Below are 18174 nucleotides of genomic sequence, written 5' to 3'. Positions count from 1 at the left end.
AACAAGTTCATGTGCATACACTGATTAGTAGATAAAAAATACCAGCAACTTGTGATGAGGGAGAGATATGCCCTGAGTTGTGAAACGCCACAAGTTATTGGACAATTCACGCTGATCTGACATTCGCCTTGCGAAAATGGAAGCTCTCACTCAACATCCCTATGAGTATGAAATTCTGGATTTGCTCAGTAAATAGGGCTGCTGTTTCACTGCGTGAGGACTTTATTAATCGGGTGATTTTTGGCCCTGATATGACTTCCAGTCTTGGAGACCCAGAAAGGAAACAATTGAAACAGTGGAGTGTCATTCCAGCAGCTAGTGAATTGTTCAGAGAGGTTTTATTTTTTAATTGTCGATTTTTAAATTTTTTCTTATTTTCCTTTCTCTTATCTCTCGCTCGCGTTTCTCTCTCTCTCTCCCTATCCAATCTTTCTTTATTCCCTCATTATTTCTCTTTCTGTAACTACTTGACTCATTCTTTCTGGTTCCTTCTCACTTGCTGTCTGTCTCTATCCTTAAATTTAATTGGTTAAGGAGCTAGACTATTGGTCCTGTTATTCACCAAGGTCCCAGATGTCCTGTTGACCTCCTCTTACTATTAGCAATTTGCAATGTTGAATAGTGAGGAATATAATCCACCTTGCGTTGCAAGCTGCAAGATGCCCATCCAGCAAATTCTGAGCATTATGACTGACTTGTTTCTGCATGCTACCAAGCTGAATGCCAAAATGATCACTGGCCTGATATAAATCCTACTGTATGCCTTCCTTTTTCGTTATTGCCGAATGAATGACTTTTCAACATCCAAGTCTGGTGAGTCATGGCAATGATGTATCTCATTTATGTGGCTTTTATTTGTTCATCTGCATAGCTGATGCATATAGAAGTCACCATACTTGAGTGTCTCCAAATCAAGCTGCTAATAAATGTACATGGGTAGAGCCTTTGTTTGCCTGATATGGAGCAACACTTTCTCTTGGGAGTGGCTCTCCAGAGGTTCTATCTAGCCATTATTGCTAACTTTAGTTCCTGATGAAAGGTTTTTTCAGGATGAAGTTTATTATCTCTGGAGGGGAGTTTCCACTTCATATAAAGGCACAAGAAACATTAAAACGCTCCCCAGTTTGATGGTCCAGACTAATGTATGTTAAAACAAGAGTTAAGCTGACTGCTTATTGGCAGGTTACTGAATACAGAATTTAGATACGTGTGAAATCTGTGAAACTCACTCAAGTCTTTGATATTTTGTGAGTTACTTCATATCCAGTCAAGGGACAAATTGTGTGCTCAATAGCTTTTCTGAGTGAGTTTGCACATAATTTGCAACACACATTTCTTTATCCATTACTCCATGATGCATAGTTTCATGCACTCCAGCATCTAGAAATGCCCACACATTGTCATATTTGGAGTTTGGAGAGCTTCCAAAGTTGGATTTCCTCATTCCTTCCCTGTGCCAAAAAGACCTTTCGCTGGGAACAAAGCTGTTTTTTTTTAAAAAGAAACATGCTCTTCAAATTAGCTAGAGAGGAAATTTGTATCAGTGTATCTGAAATACACTGGTTAATGCCATTTTAAGTGAATTATTGCTGTGTAACTTTACAACTCAGATTATTTTGTTAATATAAATTTAAGAGTCAATGATTGAGTTGCTGTTTAATAGTTAATTTATACATTTTAATCTTGTTTTAAAAATATTACGAATCTAAAATGTGATAGTTTCATCAAAGTGCCATGATGTGAAAAATCCTGTTACAGTTCAAATCTTGCGCTAAAAGGTTTTTATTTTAAACAAATTTTGCAATATTGAGCTTTTAGGATTTTGATTGAACGTGCTTAATTAACTTGTCACTTGCATGAAAATTTACTTAAAGCAGAAGAAATTAAATCTGGAAAGTGATAAACTCCACATTTAGAAAGAGCAGACAAAGAGCTGTTCTGTTCAGTAAGGAACAGCTGCATCAGGGTCACAAAAGATCAAATGTGGCAGGAAAGGAACAATGATCTGAAATGAAGGGATTAAGCATGTTGTTTGCAAGCCGAGCTTCAGCTCACCAAAGCTGGAGAGTAATCAGTTGCATTTTCCACTCTTTTTTTTAATACACTTCTAATTCTTAACCACCCCATTTGGGCAATGTTATTTGGAGTAATGGGACAATAAACATCTTAAGGGAGAGTATATATTCCTTCTTCCAGTGAACTACATGCAGTTTGTATGGGAAGCGTTCTTAACAATCATTGTAATTTGAAAACTTTTTAATAACGAATACACTAAGAGCACTTTTCATTTCAGAAGTGCAGTTGTGCAATTTGCCCTCCCACCAACTGGACACCTTGGTAAAAACAGCCTGACTTTCAAGGAACTGATAATGTCAAAGGCCAGAGTCGATGAAACCGCTGTTAAAGGACATTTCTTGTTGCAAAATGAACAAGGGCACCAGGATTTCTCTTCCCACCCCCACCCCCCCCCCCCCCGGCCCACGCAATGTAGTTACAATTTATTGAACAATTAGATTTCTGCATTTATATACTGGAGCTCAGCAGCACCACAGTGACTGGCACCTGATGGGAATATTTAGAACAGAGAGCAGTACAGTGGATGTTTATCTCCAAAGATGAGAGCAATTTTTTAAGTGTACAAATGTTTTGTGTTTCTCTCACCTGCTTTCTTCTGAAAAAGAGTCCCTTCAGGCAAATGTGCAATAGCTCTTAAAAGTAATAACAGTCCTCGTAAAAATAATTGTTCATCTACACTGTCTACAATTCATTTGTATCATTGCAAGTCACAACTACTCGAATATTTTTCAAGGGCTTTCTCTGACTTAACGGTTTTTAGTTTTTTAAATAAACATTGACCAGTTGTGCTGTAGCAAAGCAATAATGACCTTTTCTTTTAACTTCCATCTGCTGTTCCTGCTCCTCATTACAACAGAATTGTGACTCTGTCCTTATTTGAATCTCTTCTAGTTTGGAGCCTGCCTACAGCAGCAAGGTTATCCTGGTCAATGCTACCCATGAGATCCTGTGTGACTGTACCTACGACTCTCCATCACTGCCTCTCTGCTGTCTTCAACTTCACTATTACATTCCAGACCCCTGGCTTTCATTCTGGATCTACTGCTGTGTACCATTTTTTGTGGTTCCACCCCCACCTGTCTCAGTGCAGTGATTACATCTCCCCAAATGGTTTCTTATCCTGTGGCCACTATGTCACTTCTGGTGTTTCCCAAAGCTTCATCTTTAGTCCCCTCCTGTTCATCATCTACATCATTAGCCTCGGCAAGATCCTTCATAAACGGGTTCCTCTTGTGTGTCAGTGATGCCCAACTTTGCTACTTTGGAGCCATTGCTGCAGTTATCAAACTGGCTGTTGAATATCAAAGTCTGAATGAGCCAAAACTACATGACCTTAGCTAATAGCATTGTGGCTCAAGAAGGCAGCTTATACCACCTTCACAAGATGAGCAGTAACTGCTGGTCTTGACAACAATGTCCACATCCTGTGAACAAATTTTTAAAAAAAATTTAAATGACCCTCTCCACATGTTATCTGTGCCTTCTTTGCCACAAATATAGCTCCCTTGAATATTGTCCTGGCTAACTTCTGTGCATCCCCTTTTCATAATTTCAGAATAATTCACAACCATGTAACCCAAATCACTTCCCCCACAAAGTACTGCCCCCTCATCACCCCAAGTTCCATTGGCTTCCTGTGCCCTGATTAATCAGTTTTTCACATTGTCGTTTAGAAATCCCTCCACTGCTTTGCTTTACACTGGGAAATCTCTTGCAGCTGAGTCTCCAAACTCTCACCACAGGTTCATCTGACTCTCTTAATGCTTCCCCATCTTGATCTTTCAGCCAGTATCTTCCTGCTCTTTTGAGATTCTCTACGAAACACTCTCTATATTGCTACCTTTCTTCCAACCCTCAAAAGTTTCCAAAACACTTATCTCTTTGACAGTGCCCAATGTCAATTCTTCCATTCCCACTCCATGCCCCTCACAACCCTCTATTCTGCTTAATGTTCACTTCGTTTAAATTGCTCTGTTATGTTCATGGGCGTTAGCACATGTGTAAGTGCATGTTGCCTTCTCAGCACTGAAGGAGGCTATTTGCGCGATGATCTCTGTGCTGGCCCTTTGCTTGGGCAATTTAATCCCATTGTCTCAATCTCCACATAGATGTGTATTTTCCTCAGTTTTCAATATTTACCCGGTTCTCAATTTAAAAATGCAGTAATCTGTGTCTTAACCACTTTTGGCTAAACATTCCATGCTCTGACAGCCCTCTGCACAAAAATGTTTCTGTTACTCACTCCTCTGTAATAATTTTAAATTGATGATTCCTCTTCGCTGACACCCCAACTAGAGTCAAGGAAAAACATTAGCATTTTCTTTTCACTCAAACAAAACCTTCATAATTAAAAAAAAATCTCATTTCAAGTCTTCCCTCATAACGATGAAAGAGGTGGCTATAGAGATAGTGGATGCGTTGATGATCATCATCCAAAATTCTATAGATTCTGGAACAATTCCTGAAGATTGGAAGGAAGCAAATGTAACCCCCCCCCCCCCCATTTTAGAAAGGAGGGAGAGAGAAAACGGGGAACTAAAGACCTGTTAGCCTGACATCAGTAGTAGGGAAAATGCTAGAATCTATTGTAAAGGATGTGATAACTGGACAGTTTAAAAAAAATAATAGTAGGATTGGGCAGAGTCAACATGGATTTATGAAGGAGAACTCGGAGTTTTTTGAGGATGTAACTAGCAGAACAGATCAGGGGCAACCAGTGGATCTGGTGTATTTGTTGTTTTTTAAATGTTTCCTATTTTTATCGAGTTGTGGATTCTGAGGGCAGGAATTTGGGTCTTGGGTCCAGACCCTGATGTCTGGGTCAAATGGGGGTCTCCACCCCGCACTGTATTGGCAACAGTCACCCAGCAATGACACTTCCCTGAATTTGGCCAATTAGTGGCCGGAGGGCACGCTTGCCATCCAATTAAGGAGTGCGGGCGGCCTCTCGAAGCTGACGGGCCGATAGGAGGCGCTCCAGCTCAGAAGGAGTTGCAGCCTGATGTTTCAGGTTAAAAAAAAAAGAGAGAAAGGACCCCCTCAACAACTTTTAAAACTTTTAAATTTAAAAAAATGGCCACAGCTGCTGGGCCACCATAGTGCAGGAGGAGTTCCTCAACAGGGCAGCCTGGGGTCACAGCTGTGGCCAGGCAGGCAGGGAGGGTCTCAAAGCCTGTTTGGAGCACTGTCTGCCGTCTGGACGCTACCTCCAGGCAGCTGGCTTGTTCCCCATGCCACGGGGGATCCGCAGGCTTATTGGAAAATTCCAGTCGGTATCTGACAATTGGCCTTAATAGGCCATTAACTCACCTTAATTATCTACTCGCTGCTAGCAGGTGGGTAGCACTTCCAGCCCCGATCCCACCTCCGGAAAAATGGCTCGGGGGTAGATGGTACCAGCATGTTGGCCGTCAGTGCGAATTTTCGTGCCCCCACACTTCCATACTTGCCCCCATATGGGGGTGAACATTCTGTCCTAAGAATTTGCATATGGCTGAAGTTAGATTAACAGATCCAGCTGGGTGGGCGGGGATGTGCAGGGGGCAGTTTTAACCCCACCGCTGTTGGAAATCTGGGTGGATTAGTTAAAATGAAGGGGGAAACTTAATCCCCTCCATTTCTGGATGTCTAGACTTTCAAATTGCAGGTGACGAGGTCACCAACCCAAAGCTGGTGGGTTCGCGTGTACCTGAGACCTGCATGAAGAAAAAGAAAATTAGGTGGGGTGTAAAACAGGCAACCAATTCACTATAGGTTGTCTGTCAGCCAGTGATTTTAAGAAGTTAAAATTACCTCCACTCTTTGTCAAAACTGAATGTCTTTACTTGTCTCGCTCTTGCTTTCCTTGTACAATCTTCAGATTTTTAAAACTGGAGCTGGGAATCAAATTAAACTGTATTTCTTATCTTCTCTCCTATGCTTTCCAATCTTGGTGTCATGTAAAATGACACATTTTACTACCTATGTAAATGTTCCCTTGCATAATTTCAACCAAAACTGCAGATTCTTTTTCATCCTGCTACCCTGCCCCATTTACCACTAGGGACATAGCCAATGCTACAAAGTAACTGTAGCATTGCTACAAAGACTCAAAAGAGTGGATATGACCCAGGGTGACATGCCTGCTGGTTTCATTGATTTTTTTTTCTTTGCTGTAATGTATTAGCAATGTTTGTGACAGAAGGGACAATACAGATGTACTGGCGTGCATACAGCTTCTGTCTTTCTGCAGTTGTGTCCCAGCTGCTTTCTAACACTAAAGCTGTCCCTTAAGTTCCAATTAGTTGTGCCTTGAAGGCAGTTTGCAGGCAGAAGTGGTGGCAAGGTGGGAAAGAGTGGAACTGAGAATTTGAACCTCAAAGCAAAAATCCTACTAAAATATGAAGTTTAAGAAAATCGGAGAGGAAAGTATAAAGAACATTTTAAAAAAATAGGAATAGGGCATTTGGAACTTCGTGCCTGCTCTGTCATTCAGTATGATCAAGGCTGATCTTCTATCTCAACTCTATCTTCCTGCACTATCCCATATCGCTTAATTCCCTTAGTATCCAAAAATATCAATCTCTATCTTAAATATACTCAATGACTGAACATCCACAGCCCTCAGGGATAGAGAATTCCAAAGATCCACAACCTTTTGAAGAAATTTCTCCTCCTCTCCAACCTAAATGATTGATTCCTTATTCTGAGACTGACACTTGGTCTAGACTTCACAGCCAGGGGAAACATCCTCCCAACATCTGCACTATCAAGCCCCTTCTGAATGAAATCATCTCTCTTTCTTCTAATTCCAGAGAATATGAACCCAGTCTGCTCAATCTCTCCTCATAGGATAATCCCCTCAGCCCAGGAATCAGTATAGTGAATCTTCGGTGCATTCCCTCCTAGGGCTAGTAGTTCACCAGAGGTACAAATTACTTTTTAAAAAAGTGCTATACCAGTAAATAGTCCACACCTTGATTAAATGCTACCATATCTATGAAACACAGCTCTGTAGACGTTTGCATGGATCTCACATTTGGACAGGCTGTTATGAATGCACTGTCTTGGTGGGAGATTTTGATTGCAGTAAATTTAATTTGGTCCTGGGCTAATTGTAAATCCTGCCAAGACACCAGTCTGATTCTCTTCTCACTGGGTACTTGCAATATCCATTCACAATCTTCTAATATGGATTTTAAAATCGGACCATTCTTCACTGGATCTTGAGAAGTTTGCAGGGCTATAAGGGCTTGGTGGGAGTGGTTCTAGCTGGGTGGTTCTTTCAAAAAGTTGGCACTGACATGATGGGCTGAATGGCCTCCTGTGCTGTATGATTCCAAGTTCATTCCAATTATTGATATATGCTCCCAAACCAGTGATTTCCTATTAGGTTAAAAAGTAAGCACCTATACTTAGCAATCTCATCTGCTGCCTTGCTACTGCCAAACGCATACATACAGTTTTTGCTTTTCCCCTGCTGACCTTATTCCCAGACATACTGCTGTTGCACTAACCCTCCTTACTGCTGAAATCTGCAAATCCATCTCCAAAGTAAAATATTCCTGGAGTATTGTTGTGGCTGTTATGTTCCAGAAAGCCAGTTGATGAAGGATGGTACTGGAACCAATCTTTCCTCGGACTAACATTTATTTAGAGTGAAACATTATAAGCAAACCCCTCCTAAACACCCCAGTTTCAGTGAGTGTCTCTTTATATCTGCTCAATTGAAACTCCAGTTAATGCTCTTCACCTGCATATAGTTAAACACAATTGATATCCAGGGGAACTTGAGGCTGAATTTAGTGAGGCAATTTGGAGCAGGAATCAAGGTGTGGCCGGGGGGTGAATGCGGAGGATAACAGATGCATCCGCCCGGAAATCCGACATTGTAATGATGTGGGGGCGGGTGCTTGAAAGTAAGTGGAGGACCGGCAGCCTTCACATGCCTTCAGATTCCTGACTATTGAAAGGTGTTCACGGGAAGGCAGCCATGAACAGCACTGGATAGGGGAAAGGGGGGAGTGGAGGCTATTGTCGGCCTGCAATGCAGTACACTCTGCACAGGTGGGCATGTTGCCGGGATCTGCACAGGTGGCCTTCCTGCCTGGTGACCTGCATGGGTGGCCATAGTATTGGTGAGAGAGTTGACTGTCAGCAAAGGTAGGCATTGAGAGCCTTTAGCAAGGAAGCCAAGAGGACCAGCAAAGGCAGAGCTGCCAAGGCGACTTCATCTCTGCAAGGACAGTGCTTTGCAGGCCTGCTGATCACCTGGTATGGGTCCCACACCATGTCTTGTAGATCCCCCCCTGGCATGATGCAGTGCCTCCGAGGGAGTGAGGGCCAGGAGGTAGCTGTACCTGCCTGTGAATCTCCACGATGCAAGCAGTAGCAGGCAGCCATGCCAGGAAGGGCCCACCTGCACCAGAGTGGGTACTGGACTCTATTCAGCTACCTCAAAATGTCCGAGCAACATTGTCAGCAATGACTGCGGCTCTCCAGGGAGGCCATTACCAACTTATGCACTCTGCTGCAGGATGAGTTGCGACCTATGAGATTCGGTGGTCACCTTATGCCTGTGGCCTTGAAGGTCTGTGGCACTTAACTTTTACGCGTCTGGATCATTCCAAGGATCTACCGGGGACATGTATGGAGTCTCCCAGGCAGCAGCCCACTGTTGCATAAAGAAGGTCACCAATGCACTGTTCCAGAGGGCCGACAACTATGTGCACTGACCAACCCTAGCAGTCAGGCCGAGAGGACCATCCGATTCGGGGCCAACACTGGATTCCCCCAGCTACAAGATGTGATAGATTGCACGCACGTGGCCATCAATGTTACAATGGACCAGCCAGTCACCATCAGCAGGTCGGGCTTTCTTTCTATCAACTTTCAGCTGGTTTGTGACCACCGAAAGTGTTTCCTTCAGGTGTGTGTCGGTTTGGACCAAAAGTTACATTTTCACATCTGTAAACTTGGCCAGTGGTTCAGAAGATGAATCAAGGCTTTTGTTTTGTGTTTAGCACTGGTCTGTTGAGGCGCACCTCAGTCAAACCAAAAAATAGTAACTGCCTCAAATAATGACCGATTGCTTAAATGTTGACTTATTTGGAGTTATTCAATGGATATTTGAGCCAACTATTCTCTAGACAAGCAAGAAAAACAGAAATCAATAACTACAAAATTAATCATTGAAATGGCTGAATTTTCTTTTTTTAAGGCTACCAATAATAAATCAGTAAATACCATCCAATGTAATTTTTCAGAAATTTCCAGATGTTTTAAGAAGTCATTTTGTTTCTGCAAACATCTGGATACATGCAAGTAAACCTTGAATTTGTCATAATATATTTTTAAATTACATAATTCTGAAAAACCATTGAATTTATCTACAAAGTCACTGTATGTTAGAAACATTTCCAAGTAGTTTCCTCCATAGAGTCCTGAGCTTCAGTTATGTTCTGTTCTCAGATGTTGGAGAATTGTAACTGTTGACAAAGTCCATGTATATGAGATACACACCATGGGAGTTGGTTTTTCATCTCCCCTATGGAAGCAGCAGGATTCCTGCAAATCACAGTACCGAAACTCTATCAAGCTAGAATCAGCTATGCAGGTACACATTCTTGAACTTCAACTCAGCTGCTGAGCTTGGATAATTTTTTTAATGAATGGATATAATGATGCAGGGAAGATTTAACTTTTATTAGGTAGTAAATGGTTCTATTCGTACAGAGCAGAGTATACATTAATACTGGGCACAAGCTCTTGGGCCACGAAATTGGGCTCTGAAGCACTGACCAGCCCGCAGTTGCTAAAAATAGCGGCTGATCCACTTCCAGCGTGGCATGTCTTGCTTGGAAGGGTACAGGTGCATGCATGTGCCTGAAACATGTAAAGTGGGCAGATTGTGACATCACTCCGTGTCTAATCTGGATTTGGCGCCAGACCTGCCATTTTGGATGCCTCCCAAGTCCTGTTGACGCCCCCTCAAACATTCTCAGCCGAACGTGCGTTTAACTACACGAGGGAACGCCCCTCCCCACCCCACAAGCACTATTTAAAGGCATTAGCATGGAACTTTCACGTGAGGTGCTTTTGACTTTCTTTTCTGAGGGTGTTACGCTTTCAACATTGATTAGTGTTTGAGGATGAGGTGGAACATTTTAAGCATGAGTTCTAATTGGTAGAGACTGCCGATGGGTAAGTGATGGGAGTATGGTGCATTGAGCAAAGTGTGAGGTTAGTGACGTGGTGCGTAGAAGATGGCATTTGAGGATGCATTCACTGATCTTGACCACTTTTGAAAGGTCACTAAACCTTTTAGGGCACTGCTGCCAGGCCCTTCAGGCCACACTCCTTGAATTAACCGCTGGCTACCTGTTCCCATTCCCTTTGCAATGTATGCCTTGAGGGTCTCCTGGCCCCCTGCGGAAACATGACCTCATTCCTTCTTTCCACCTCCAAGACTAAGGCCTGCAGTGCCACATCAGAGAACCAGGGAGCCCTCTCTCTGGCCTGCTGCTGCATTGCTACACATTTTCCTTCTCAAACACTTTTGGAGACAATGCCACCACCTGCTGCAGTCAGAATGCACTTTCCCTTTAAGAGTTGCATGCTGGCATTAAGAAGTGCAGGCTAGCTTTAACTCGTGCTAGCCACAAATGAACCTGAGCTCCATGCTCAGTGTGCAGCTAGTCAGCAGTGTGTTTTGTACAGGGCTGCATGCCACAGTCAAGGAGATGAGCAGGCAACACATAGTTTGCATGCTGCCTGCTTCACCTCGAGCGGACGTGGAGCATCACGATCTCTGTGCCCAAAAACTGTCACTATCCAATTTTTAGCCCTTGATTTTTTTTTTAACTAAAGGCAGGGAGTAGGCTAAAAGATACGCCTTTATGAATAAAGTTTTTTGAATAATTGACTGTTGGAAAGCCTATGTATGTTCTGTCAATTTTGTGACCCCCTACTAGTTTTGTTTGCCTCGTGAATTCAGGCAGAGAACTTCAAACTAAATTGATGTAAAAAAAGTTCTTGTTCAATAAATAATTTAGTATAAGCACAGAAGAAGAGAATATATGATTAGAAACACAATTTAGAAGACCACAATTACCCAGTGTACAATTGCAAATGTCCTATCTTGATTTAATTCCACACTATTAGCAAAACAATATAGTAACATCTTTTCTAAAGACCCAAAAATCTTGCACAAGGATAATCTTGTTTTACAAGTTTTTACTTGAGTTAATATGTAGCGAAGGGACATTGTCTGTTCGATAGTAAGATGGGTTTGGGTGTGATTTTCTTATTGTATGGTCTGGTAATAAGTGGACTTTGTGCATCTTTATACCTCCTGGACAATATAATTTGCATGGCAATAAGGTTGCTCTTTACAGGAAACCTGATTCATCAGTAGCTATACTTTTGAGCTAAGCATAAATTAATTTTTTTCTTTGGAAAATCACTTTATTGTATTCAGGTAACCTGGTAGAGTCTGTGATTGTTAAAGGAGATTGTAAGTATGAATATTAACTACTTCAGGTGTGTACAAAAATTTTCACCTGTTATCGTCTATAGAAACCATTCAGAAAGTTTGGTTATTGGGGGGGAAAAAGATTTGAGTTTGAAATGATTGGCCTCAACTTTCCAGGAGTGAAATGAAATAATCTTAGAACACTCTGCTGCTGATATACAGACTCTCTGGGAGTAAACTTGTATAGCTTTTCATCAAAGGACTGTTGCTGGAAACCCGCTCATGTTAAGGACCAGTAGTTAAAAGCAGTGCCCAACTGTGCCTGACTGCTTTTAAAATGTAGAACTAGGGGGCACAGTTTCAGAATAAGGGGTGTCCCATTAAACGCAGAAGTTAGAAATTTCTTTTCTGAGGGTTTTTAATCTTTGGAATCCTCTACTCCGGCGAGCAGTGGAGGTTGGGTCCTTTGAATATAGTCAAGGCTGAGTTCGACAGATTTTTGATCTACGTGGGAGTTGAGGGTTAAAGTTGGTGGGGGGGTTTGGGAGGCAGGAAAATGGAGTTGAGGCCACGATCAGATCAGCCATAATCTTATTGAATGGCCAGGCAAGCCGAGGGGCCAAATGGCCTCCTCATGCTCCTATTTATTTTCATTTATTTTATGAGTGGGTCATGGTTGAGCAGGGAATGAAAACTAGACCAGTGTCATAAGAGCAGATGATGCAATCGGGCATAATTCTGGAGGGGATTGCAAAAGTAAGGAATGTTGAAGCATTCTGGATTTGAAGGTGAAGATAAGTATCTTAGTGTAGATTCTCCAAAGCACAGGGAGCCAGTGCAGCTGGGTGACAATGGAACAAGTGGAGAAGTGGCATGAGAACAAAATTCATGGAATTCTGTAGTTTCTTAATACAGTGTAAATGTGGAGACTACAATGGAGAGTATTGAACAAACCCTTGAGCTGAAGAAGATGTGGGTATAGTTTGAGACTATTCTGAGCATGAATGAAAACTGTTTTGATGAAAGATCCATCAAACTATTGGAACCATCTTTATTGGGTCATCCTACCTGGGATATTCTGTGCATGTTTGTTAAACCGTGCATCAGGTGAAATTAAAGAGGGGGGTGGGGGGGAAACTAAGCTAACGTAATAAGTTGGTGAATCTTTTGTTTTTCACAGCCAACATGAATCTGGAAAATCTCAGCAAGCCGGAATTGCTCATGTTCTTCAGTGTGCTTGAAGGAGAACTTGAAGCAAGAGATGTAGTGATTGAAGCATTGCAGGTAAGTAGCACAGATTTTATTTTTACTTCTCCCACATAGGTAGGTGCCACAGATTTTGTTTTACATCTCACATTACAATAATGCTAGGAGATGTTTCAACTTGTTACAAGGCAAATTTATTCATCTTAATTGCCATTGAATCCTAAATGTATGCGTACTGTCACCCCTTTCTGCGGTGTTACGTGGAGCTGTGCTTGAGATGATTGTGGACAGTGCTTAAAATCATTTAACTTTTTGTCAAGGCCACAAATCTACCATAAAGCAACTTATTTTTTTAAATGTCTGCATTTGTTATTTCCTTATCCCAATGTCGCAGAGATGACAGCCTAACTGGAGCTCACTGCTCGGGAGTATAGGTGATTGATGCTGAAATTATTTCATATGAAGCCATGAAAAGATGTGCTTCCTGTTGTCCTCTTTCAGGATGACCCTGCAAGGAAGTATTCCACAAAAACTGTCTGTTCCCAGCAGATTTTTGTTCGATGCAGAATAAGGAAATGACTGAGGCACATGAGTAGGCAAATAGGAAATTCCATTTCTTATATTTATTATGTGGCAATAGAGAGGAATTTTGATCTCATCTAATTATATTAATATTTCTAGAATGAAACTTGTTAGAGGGTAAGTGATTGCTGAAAATCTTTATTTCCTGCGGTAGAGATCCACTAGCTAGTGGGGTGCTCTTTATAGCTATGTAGTTATGCAGGATGAGCAATGTTTTGTAATTAACCTAGGCATTGTCATTCAGAAGAAGCCTTCAGGATGATTGCTGGCACCAAACGTTGCTGTGTTATAATTGATGTGTTGCCATTTAAAGTTAGTGCTCATCCAGGACTTGCATACCTTACAAATCTTGCAATCTTTGCTACTTGATCACAAGTGTTCATTGCTGGGTGCCTGGGCAAAACAGAGGTGAGCTGACATGTTCTCATGTTGTCCGATTAAGTCTTGGATTTATGGTTGCAGAACTAACACTGCAAGACCAGCAGCTGGCAGTAAGTCATGGGTCTGCAGCTAAAAGTACATCTAATGCTGTAATAGAAACAAAATACATGCTAATTATAACATTTAGGTTCTGTGTAATTTTTAAACGTTAAGGATATTTTTTCTTGTGTATATTGCAATAACTTCAGGATTTCAAGTTTATTGGTTCTTCTGACTAGTTACATTCCTATCTTGGCTGGCTTTTTGCTAAATTGTACTGAACTGGAAGATTAGTGTTAATTTGAGGCCTGCTTTTCTGTGGAATTTTTTTTCCGGTTTGTTTTCTTGTTAAATATTGTAGCTGTCTTTGAGGCTTGATCAGTGGCTGTTAACTTAAATTAGATGCAAATACAGTTACAGACGTTGTTCAAGATAACAAGAGGGATTGTGGTTATGTAGAGGCTCAAGGTGACAGATCAAGTAGGCCATATGGCTTTTTTGATCGCACTTTCATTCCATGATTTATCTTTTCTACAGTATATTTTCTTCAAAACTAAAGTTGTAAATCCCTGGACTGCAGAACTCGAACCTGGGAAAGGACACTGCTTTGCTAAAGGAGTGGAAACTTATTAACTTCTTTTAATATGCAGTCAGGATTTTGTTGAAGACAATTTTTGAAAAGTCAGTGTGAAAAGCTTCCTGCACATTTCAGCAAGGTGTAGTGAGCTTGTATAGAAATATGTTCATCCGTTTGAATCAGTTGCAGTTTTGCTTTAACTCTTGCTGGTTTCCATCTAGTAGAGACTATGTTAACATCTGACGCTAAGAAATTTGTACAGTTATGAGTCAACTTTCTATTAGCTTTGTGTCTGTGGCTCATTCAAAAAGATGCAGAAGTTGAGAGAGACACTAAATCCCGATCACTCCATTTGACAATGGTTATTCATGTAGCAAGCACTTGGACTTGTACTCAAATATATTTTAATTGACTAATTTACTACACTTCAAATCAATACAGATCCATATATAATAGTTTACAGCCTAACTAGCTGGACTGTAGAAATTGTCAAAACATTGGCACGGACGTGATGGGCTGAAATTCTGTGCTGTAAATTTTTCTATGTTTTCTATTTAGAGCATAATTATAATACACCCAGGGTTCTGATGAAAAGTCATCAACCTGAAATGTTAACTCTACATCTCTCGACAAATGCTGCTAGATCTGCTGAGTATTTCCAGCATTTTTCTATTTTTATATATTCTAAACTTGTCTGTTGTATTAAGAAAGTAGGCATTTCAACTAGCAAAGAGCTTGAAATTTAACAGCCAAGAGCAGGATATTGTTAACGGATGTGAATGTGAATTCAGAGTTCCGCTTCCAACGTTTGAATCCAAAGCACAGCCAAGCGGTACTATAAGTTGATACTTCAACTTTTATCAACAACAACTTGCCTTTTATATAGCATCTAAAGGAATGACTGAAGGATAGCGAATAGGAGTAAATGGAAGTTTCTTAGATTAGCAAGATATAGCTTGTGGCATGCTCCAGGGATCCCTGTTGGAACTCCTTGTAACAATCTGATAATGAAGATAGAAGGAATATTGCCAATTTTCCCAAAGATGATAAATTAAAAGGTGTACTAAACTGAGCAATAGTGCAGATTAGGTGAGTGAATAAAAATATTTTAGCATAGATAAATGTGAATTTATATATTTTACTGACTAAGGATTGAGTATGGGAATTATACACCAAACTAAAATTCACTGAAGTAAGCAGCAAACTATGAGACTTTTACAGGCAGTATTTCAGATATAAAAGTCACAAAGCTCATCTATTTATATAGACACAATATGGAGAGAGGTGCTGATGAATCTGTAGAAGACATTGGTTCATTGAATTAATTTGTACAATTTTCAGCAGCCCTTTGTATTAAACAAAAAACTTTGGAACCGTGGAAAAGATATGAACATATGAATTAGGTGCAGGAGTAGGCCAGATTTATCAGTGTGACAGCAAAGATGAAAGTACAGTTATAATATTACAGGAACTCTATTCATTTGAACCAAGAAAGGTTAAGGGAGGAGCTAACTACTCCAAATTTTTAAAGGAGCTTGCAAGGGGAAATATAGCTGATTCAGTAAAAATGGGACATAAATATGGATTTGTGGTCTATTCGTAATTCAGTCTTTTTACATTAAAAACATTATCAGCAACTTCAAATTAAGAATAGACAGCAATACTAGAAGTGTAATTGAGACATATAGAAGAATGTTTTCAGGTGAAGGGTTTATATAATATGGAATGTATCTGGAAGTGGATGTTGAAGTCCAGTCAATCATCATAATCTTTGACAGAATTAAATGAGCACTCTGGAGGGGGCGATGTATTAATAGTAAGAAAAAGACCAAGGAAATGTAATTTGAATAGAAGGTTCCTGTGTGGACCCAGCACAAGAGGTACATTGAGCCAAATTGATTTCTCTGCTGAATTTGCTGTGATCTGCACTGTGGTTGTCTTTCCCAATACACATTAAGATGTCTATTCATCTTGACATCATCTCCATGGTGATGATTTTACAACTGCAAGTGGACAGGAGACCAATAGCTAACAGAAGTTAATGAAAACAACTCTTTTATTATAATACTTATGCAGTGGCATACATTTTAAGAAAAGGGTAGCACAGAAGGTTCTTGTATTTAGGTTCAAAGTGCACATGGATATCAAAATGCATCCTTGATTTTTTTTTTTCGTGGGATGTGGGCATTGCTGGCAAGGCCAGCATTTGTTGCCCATCCCTAATTGCCCTAGACAATTAAGTGGCTTGATAGGCCATTTCAGAGGGCAGTTAAGAGTGAACCACATTGCTGTGGTCTGGAGTCACATGTAGGCCCAGGTGAAGACAGCAGGTTTTCTTCCTTAAATGACATTGGTGAACTAAATGGGTTTTTACGACAGTTGGTGATAGTAATGGTGCCATGAAACTGAGACTAGCTTTCAATTCCAGATTTTTGTTCATTAATTGATTTTATTAATTAAATTTAAATTCCACCAACTGCCATGGTTGGATTTGAACCTGTGTCCCCAGGGCATTAACCTGGGCCTCTGGATTACTAGTTCAGTGACATTAACACTATGCCACTGTCTCCTTGATCTGTTACATTTCTGCTTATGCTTTCTTTTTTTTTGCTGAATGGTTCACTTGATAAAAACCAGTACAATGTTGATACTGAACACACCACAAAAGCAAAATATTTCTAAGTTGGAAGACTCAGCTGTGCAATCTTGCATCTTGTTTTTTTACTCATGTACAAATTACATGTTGTTTAGTTTCTGTTATGTTAGCAACATGGTGGTTTTTCACTGCATGCTGATAGTTTCTGCTGTAACTCACAAAGTTATGGTCTGTAAGCCGGCACTGATCTTTTCTCTTTAAATTTGCAGTAATTCACTTTCTGTGCAGTCATCTTGTATGATGCATGATTTTTGGTTCATAATTTTTGTTAAGAGCAAAAATAGATCTACTTTGTTATTCCATGACTGCAGTAGTATATGTAGTTCATGACTCCATATGTTTGACTAAAAGTGATGGTTAACTCACTATTTTTGGACAGTTGATTCAAAGTGGGATTCCGGCAGTAAGTTATTATAATTCTCTTTTAAATATGAGCTGGAAGAGGGCGATGTCCGGACCACTTACAGCAGAACCCCCAATAATTTGGCCTGTTCAAATGTAAACTGTCAGTATATCTATAAAGCAAATGAGACCAGCTAGTAATGCTTACTGAAAGTCCTTTAATTTTTTAAAATTCTGTAATTATTTTAAATTACAGACTAATTTCTCCATTTGTCAGATTAATACCTGTCTTAAGCTAAGATACAAAGCCTTTTTAATAAGCTACATTATTATTGCAAATGTGACATTGCAAAGTAGACTTCTCTAGTTTGATGATGGAAGTCTGTCTCAAAGTTGTCATAGCTTTTTCCCCTTTGTTTACCAAAATATGATGAAATATTGCTTCCTTTGTACAAAGAACGTGGCTTTTCAAATTCTCACTATGCAAAATCTCCTTCTCAAAGATGAGGTGAGAAATCAATGTGAAAAATTCAGTGCCATTTCCTGACATGCAAACATAGGAGTCTCTGGAGCGCAGAGTCAGTCATTACGGCACAGAAGGAGGCCATTCGGCCGATCGAGTCCATGCCAGTGCTTTGTAGAATAATCCAATCAGTCCCATTCGTCCACTCTATCCCCATAGCCCTGCAAGTTTGTTTTCCTCAAGTGCCCATCCAATTTCCTTTTGAAATCATTCATTGTCTCTGCTTCCACTACCTTGTACGCAGCAAGTTTCAGTTCATTACCAGTCGCTGCATAGAAAAAGTTCTTCCTCACATCCCCACTGCATTTTTTTGCTCAGAAGCTTAAATCGGAGTCCCCTAA

The 18174-nt window shown here is 40.5% G+C and overlaps 1 protein-coding gene across 2 annotated transcripts in view; it reads left to right on the top strand.

Moving 5' to 3' along the window:
- Nucleotides 1-18174, top strand: part of cttnbp2nlb (CTTNBP2 N-terminal like b) — a 91369-nt gene that overhangs the window by 3321 nt on the left and 69874 nt on the right. Inside the window, exons 2-3 of one of the 2 annotated variants that reach the window (XM_068057477.1) lie at nucleotides 9526-9670; nucleotides 12708-12811. In XM_068057477.1, the coding sequence (XP_067913578.1) occupies nucleotides 9604-9670; nucleotides 12708-12811 (171 nt within the window). In that variant the 5' untranslated portion in view covers nucleotides 9526-9603. The remainder of the gene's footprint in view (nucleotides 1-9525; nucleotides 9671-12707; nucleotides 12812-18174) is intronic. The other variant, XM_068057478.1, reaches the window with a different exon arrangement.

This window comes from Heterodontus francisci, chromosome 25 (assembly GCF_036365525.1).
Source record: "Heterodontus francisci isolate sHetFra1 chromosome 25, sHetFra1.hap1, whole genome shotgun sequence".
Taxonomy (NCBI): Eukaryota; Metazoa; Chordata; class Chondrichthyes; order Heterodontiformes; family Heterodontidae; genus Heterodontus; species Heterodontus francisci.
The sequence above is the reverse complement of the archived record's forward strand: the minus strand, read 5'-3'. Positions and strand labels throughout refer to the sequence as shown.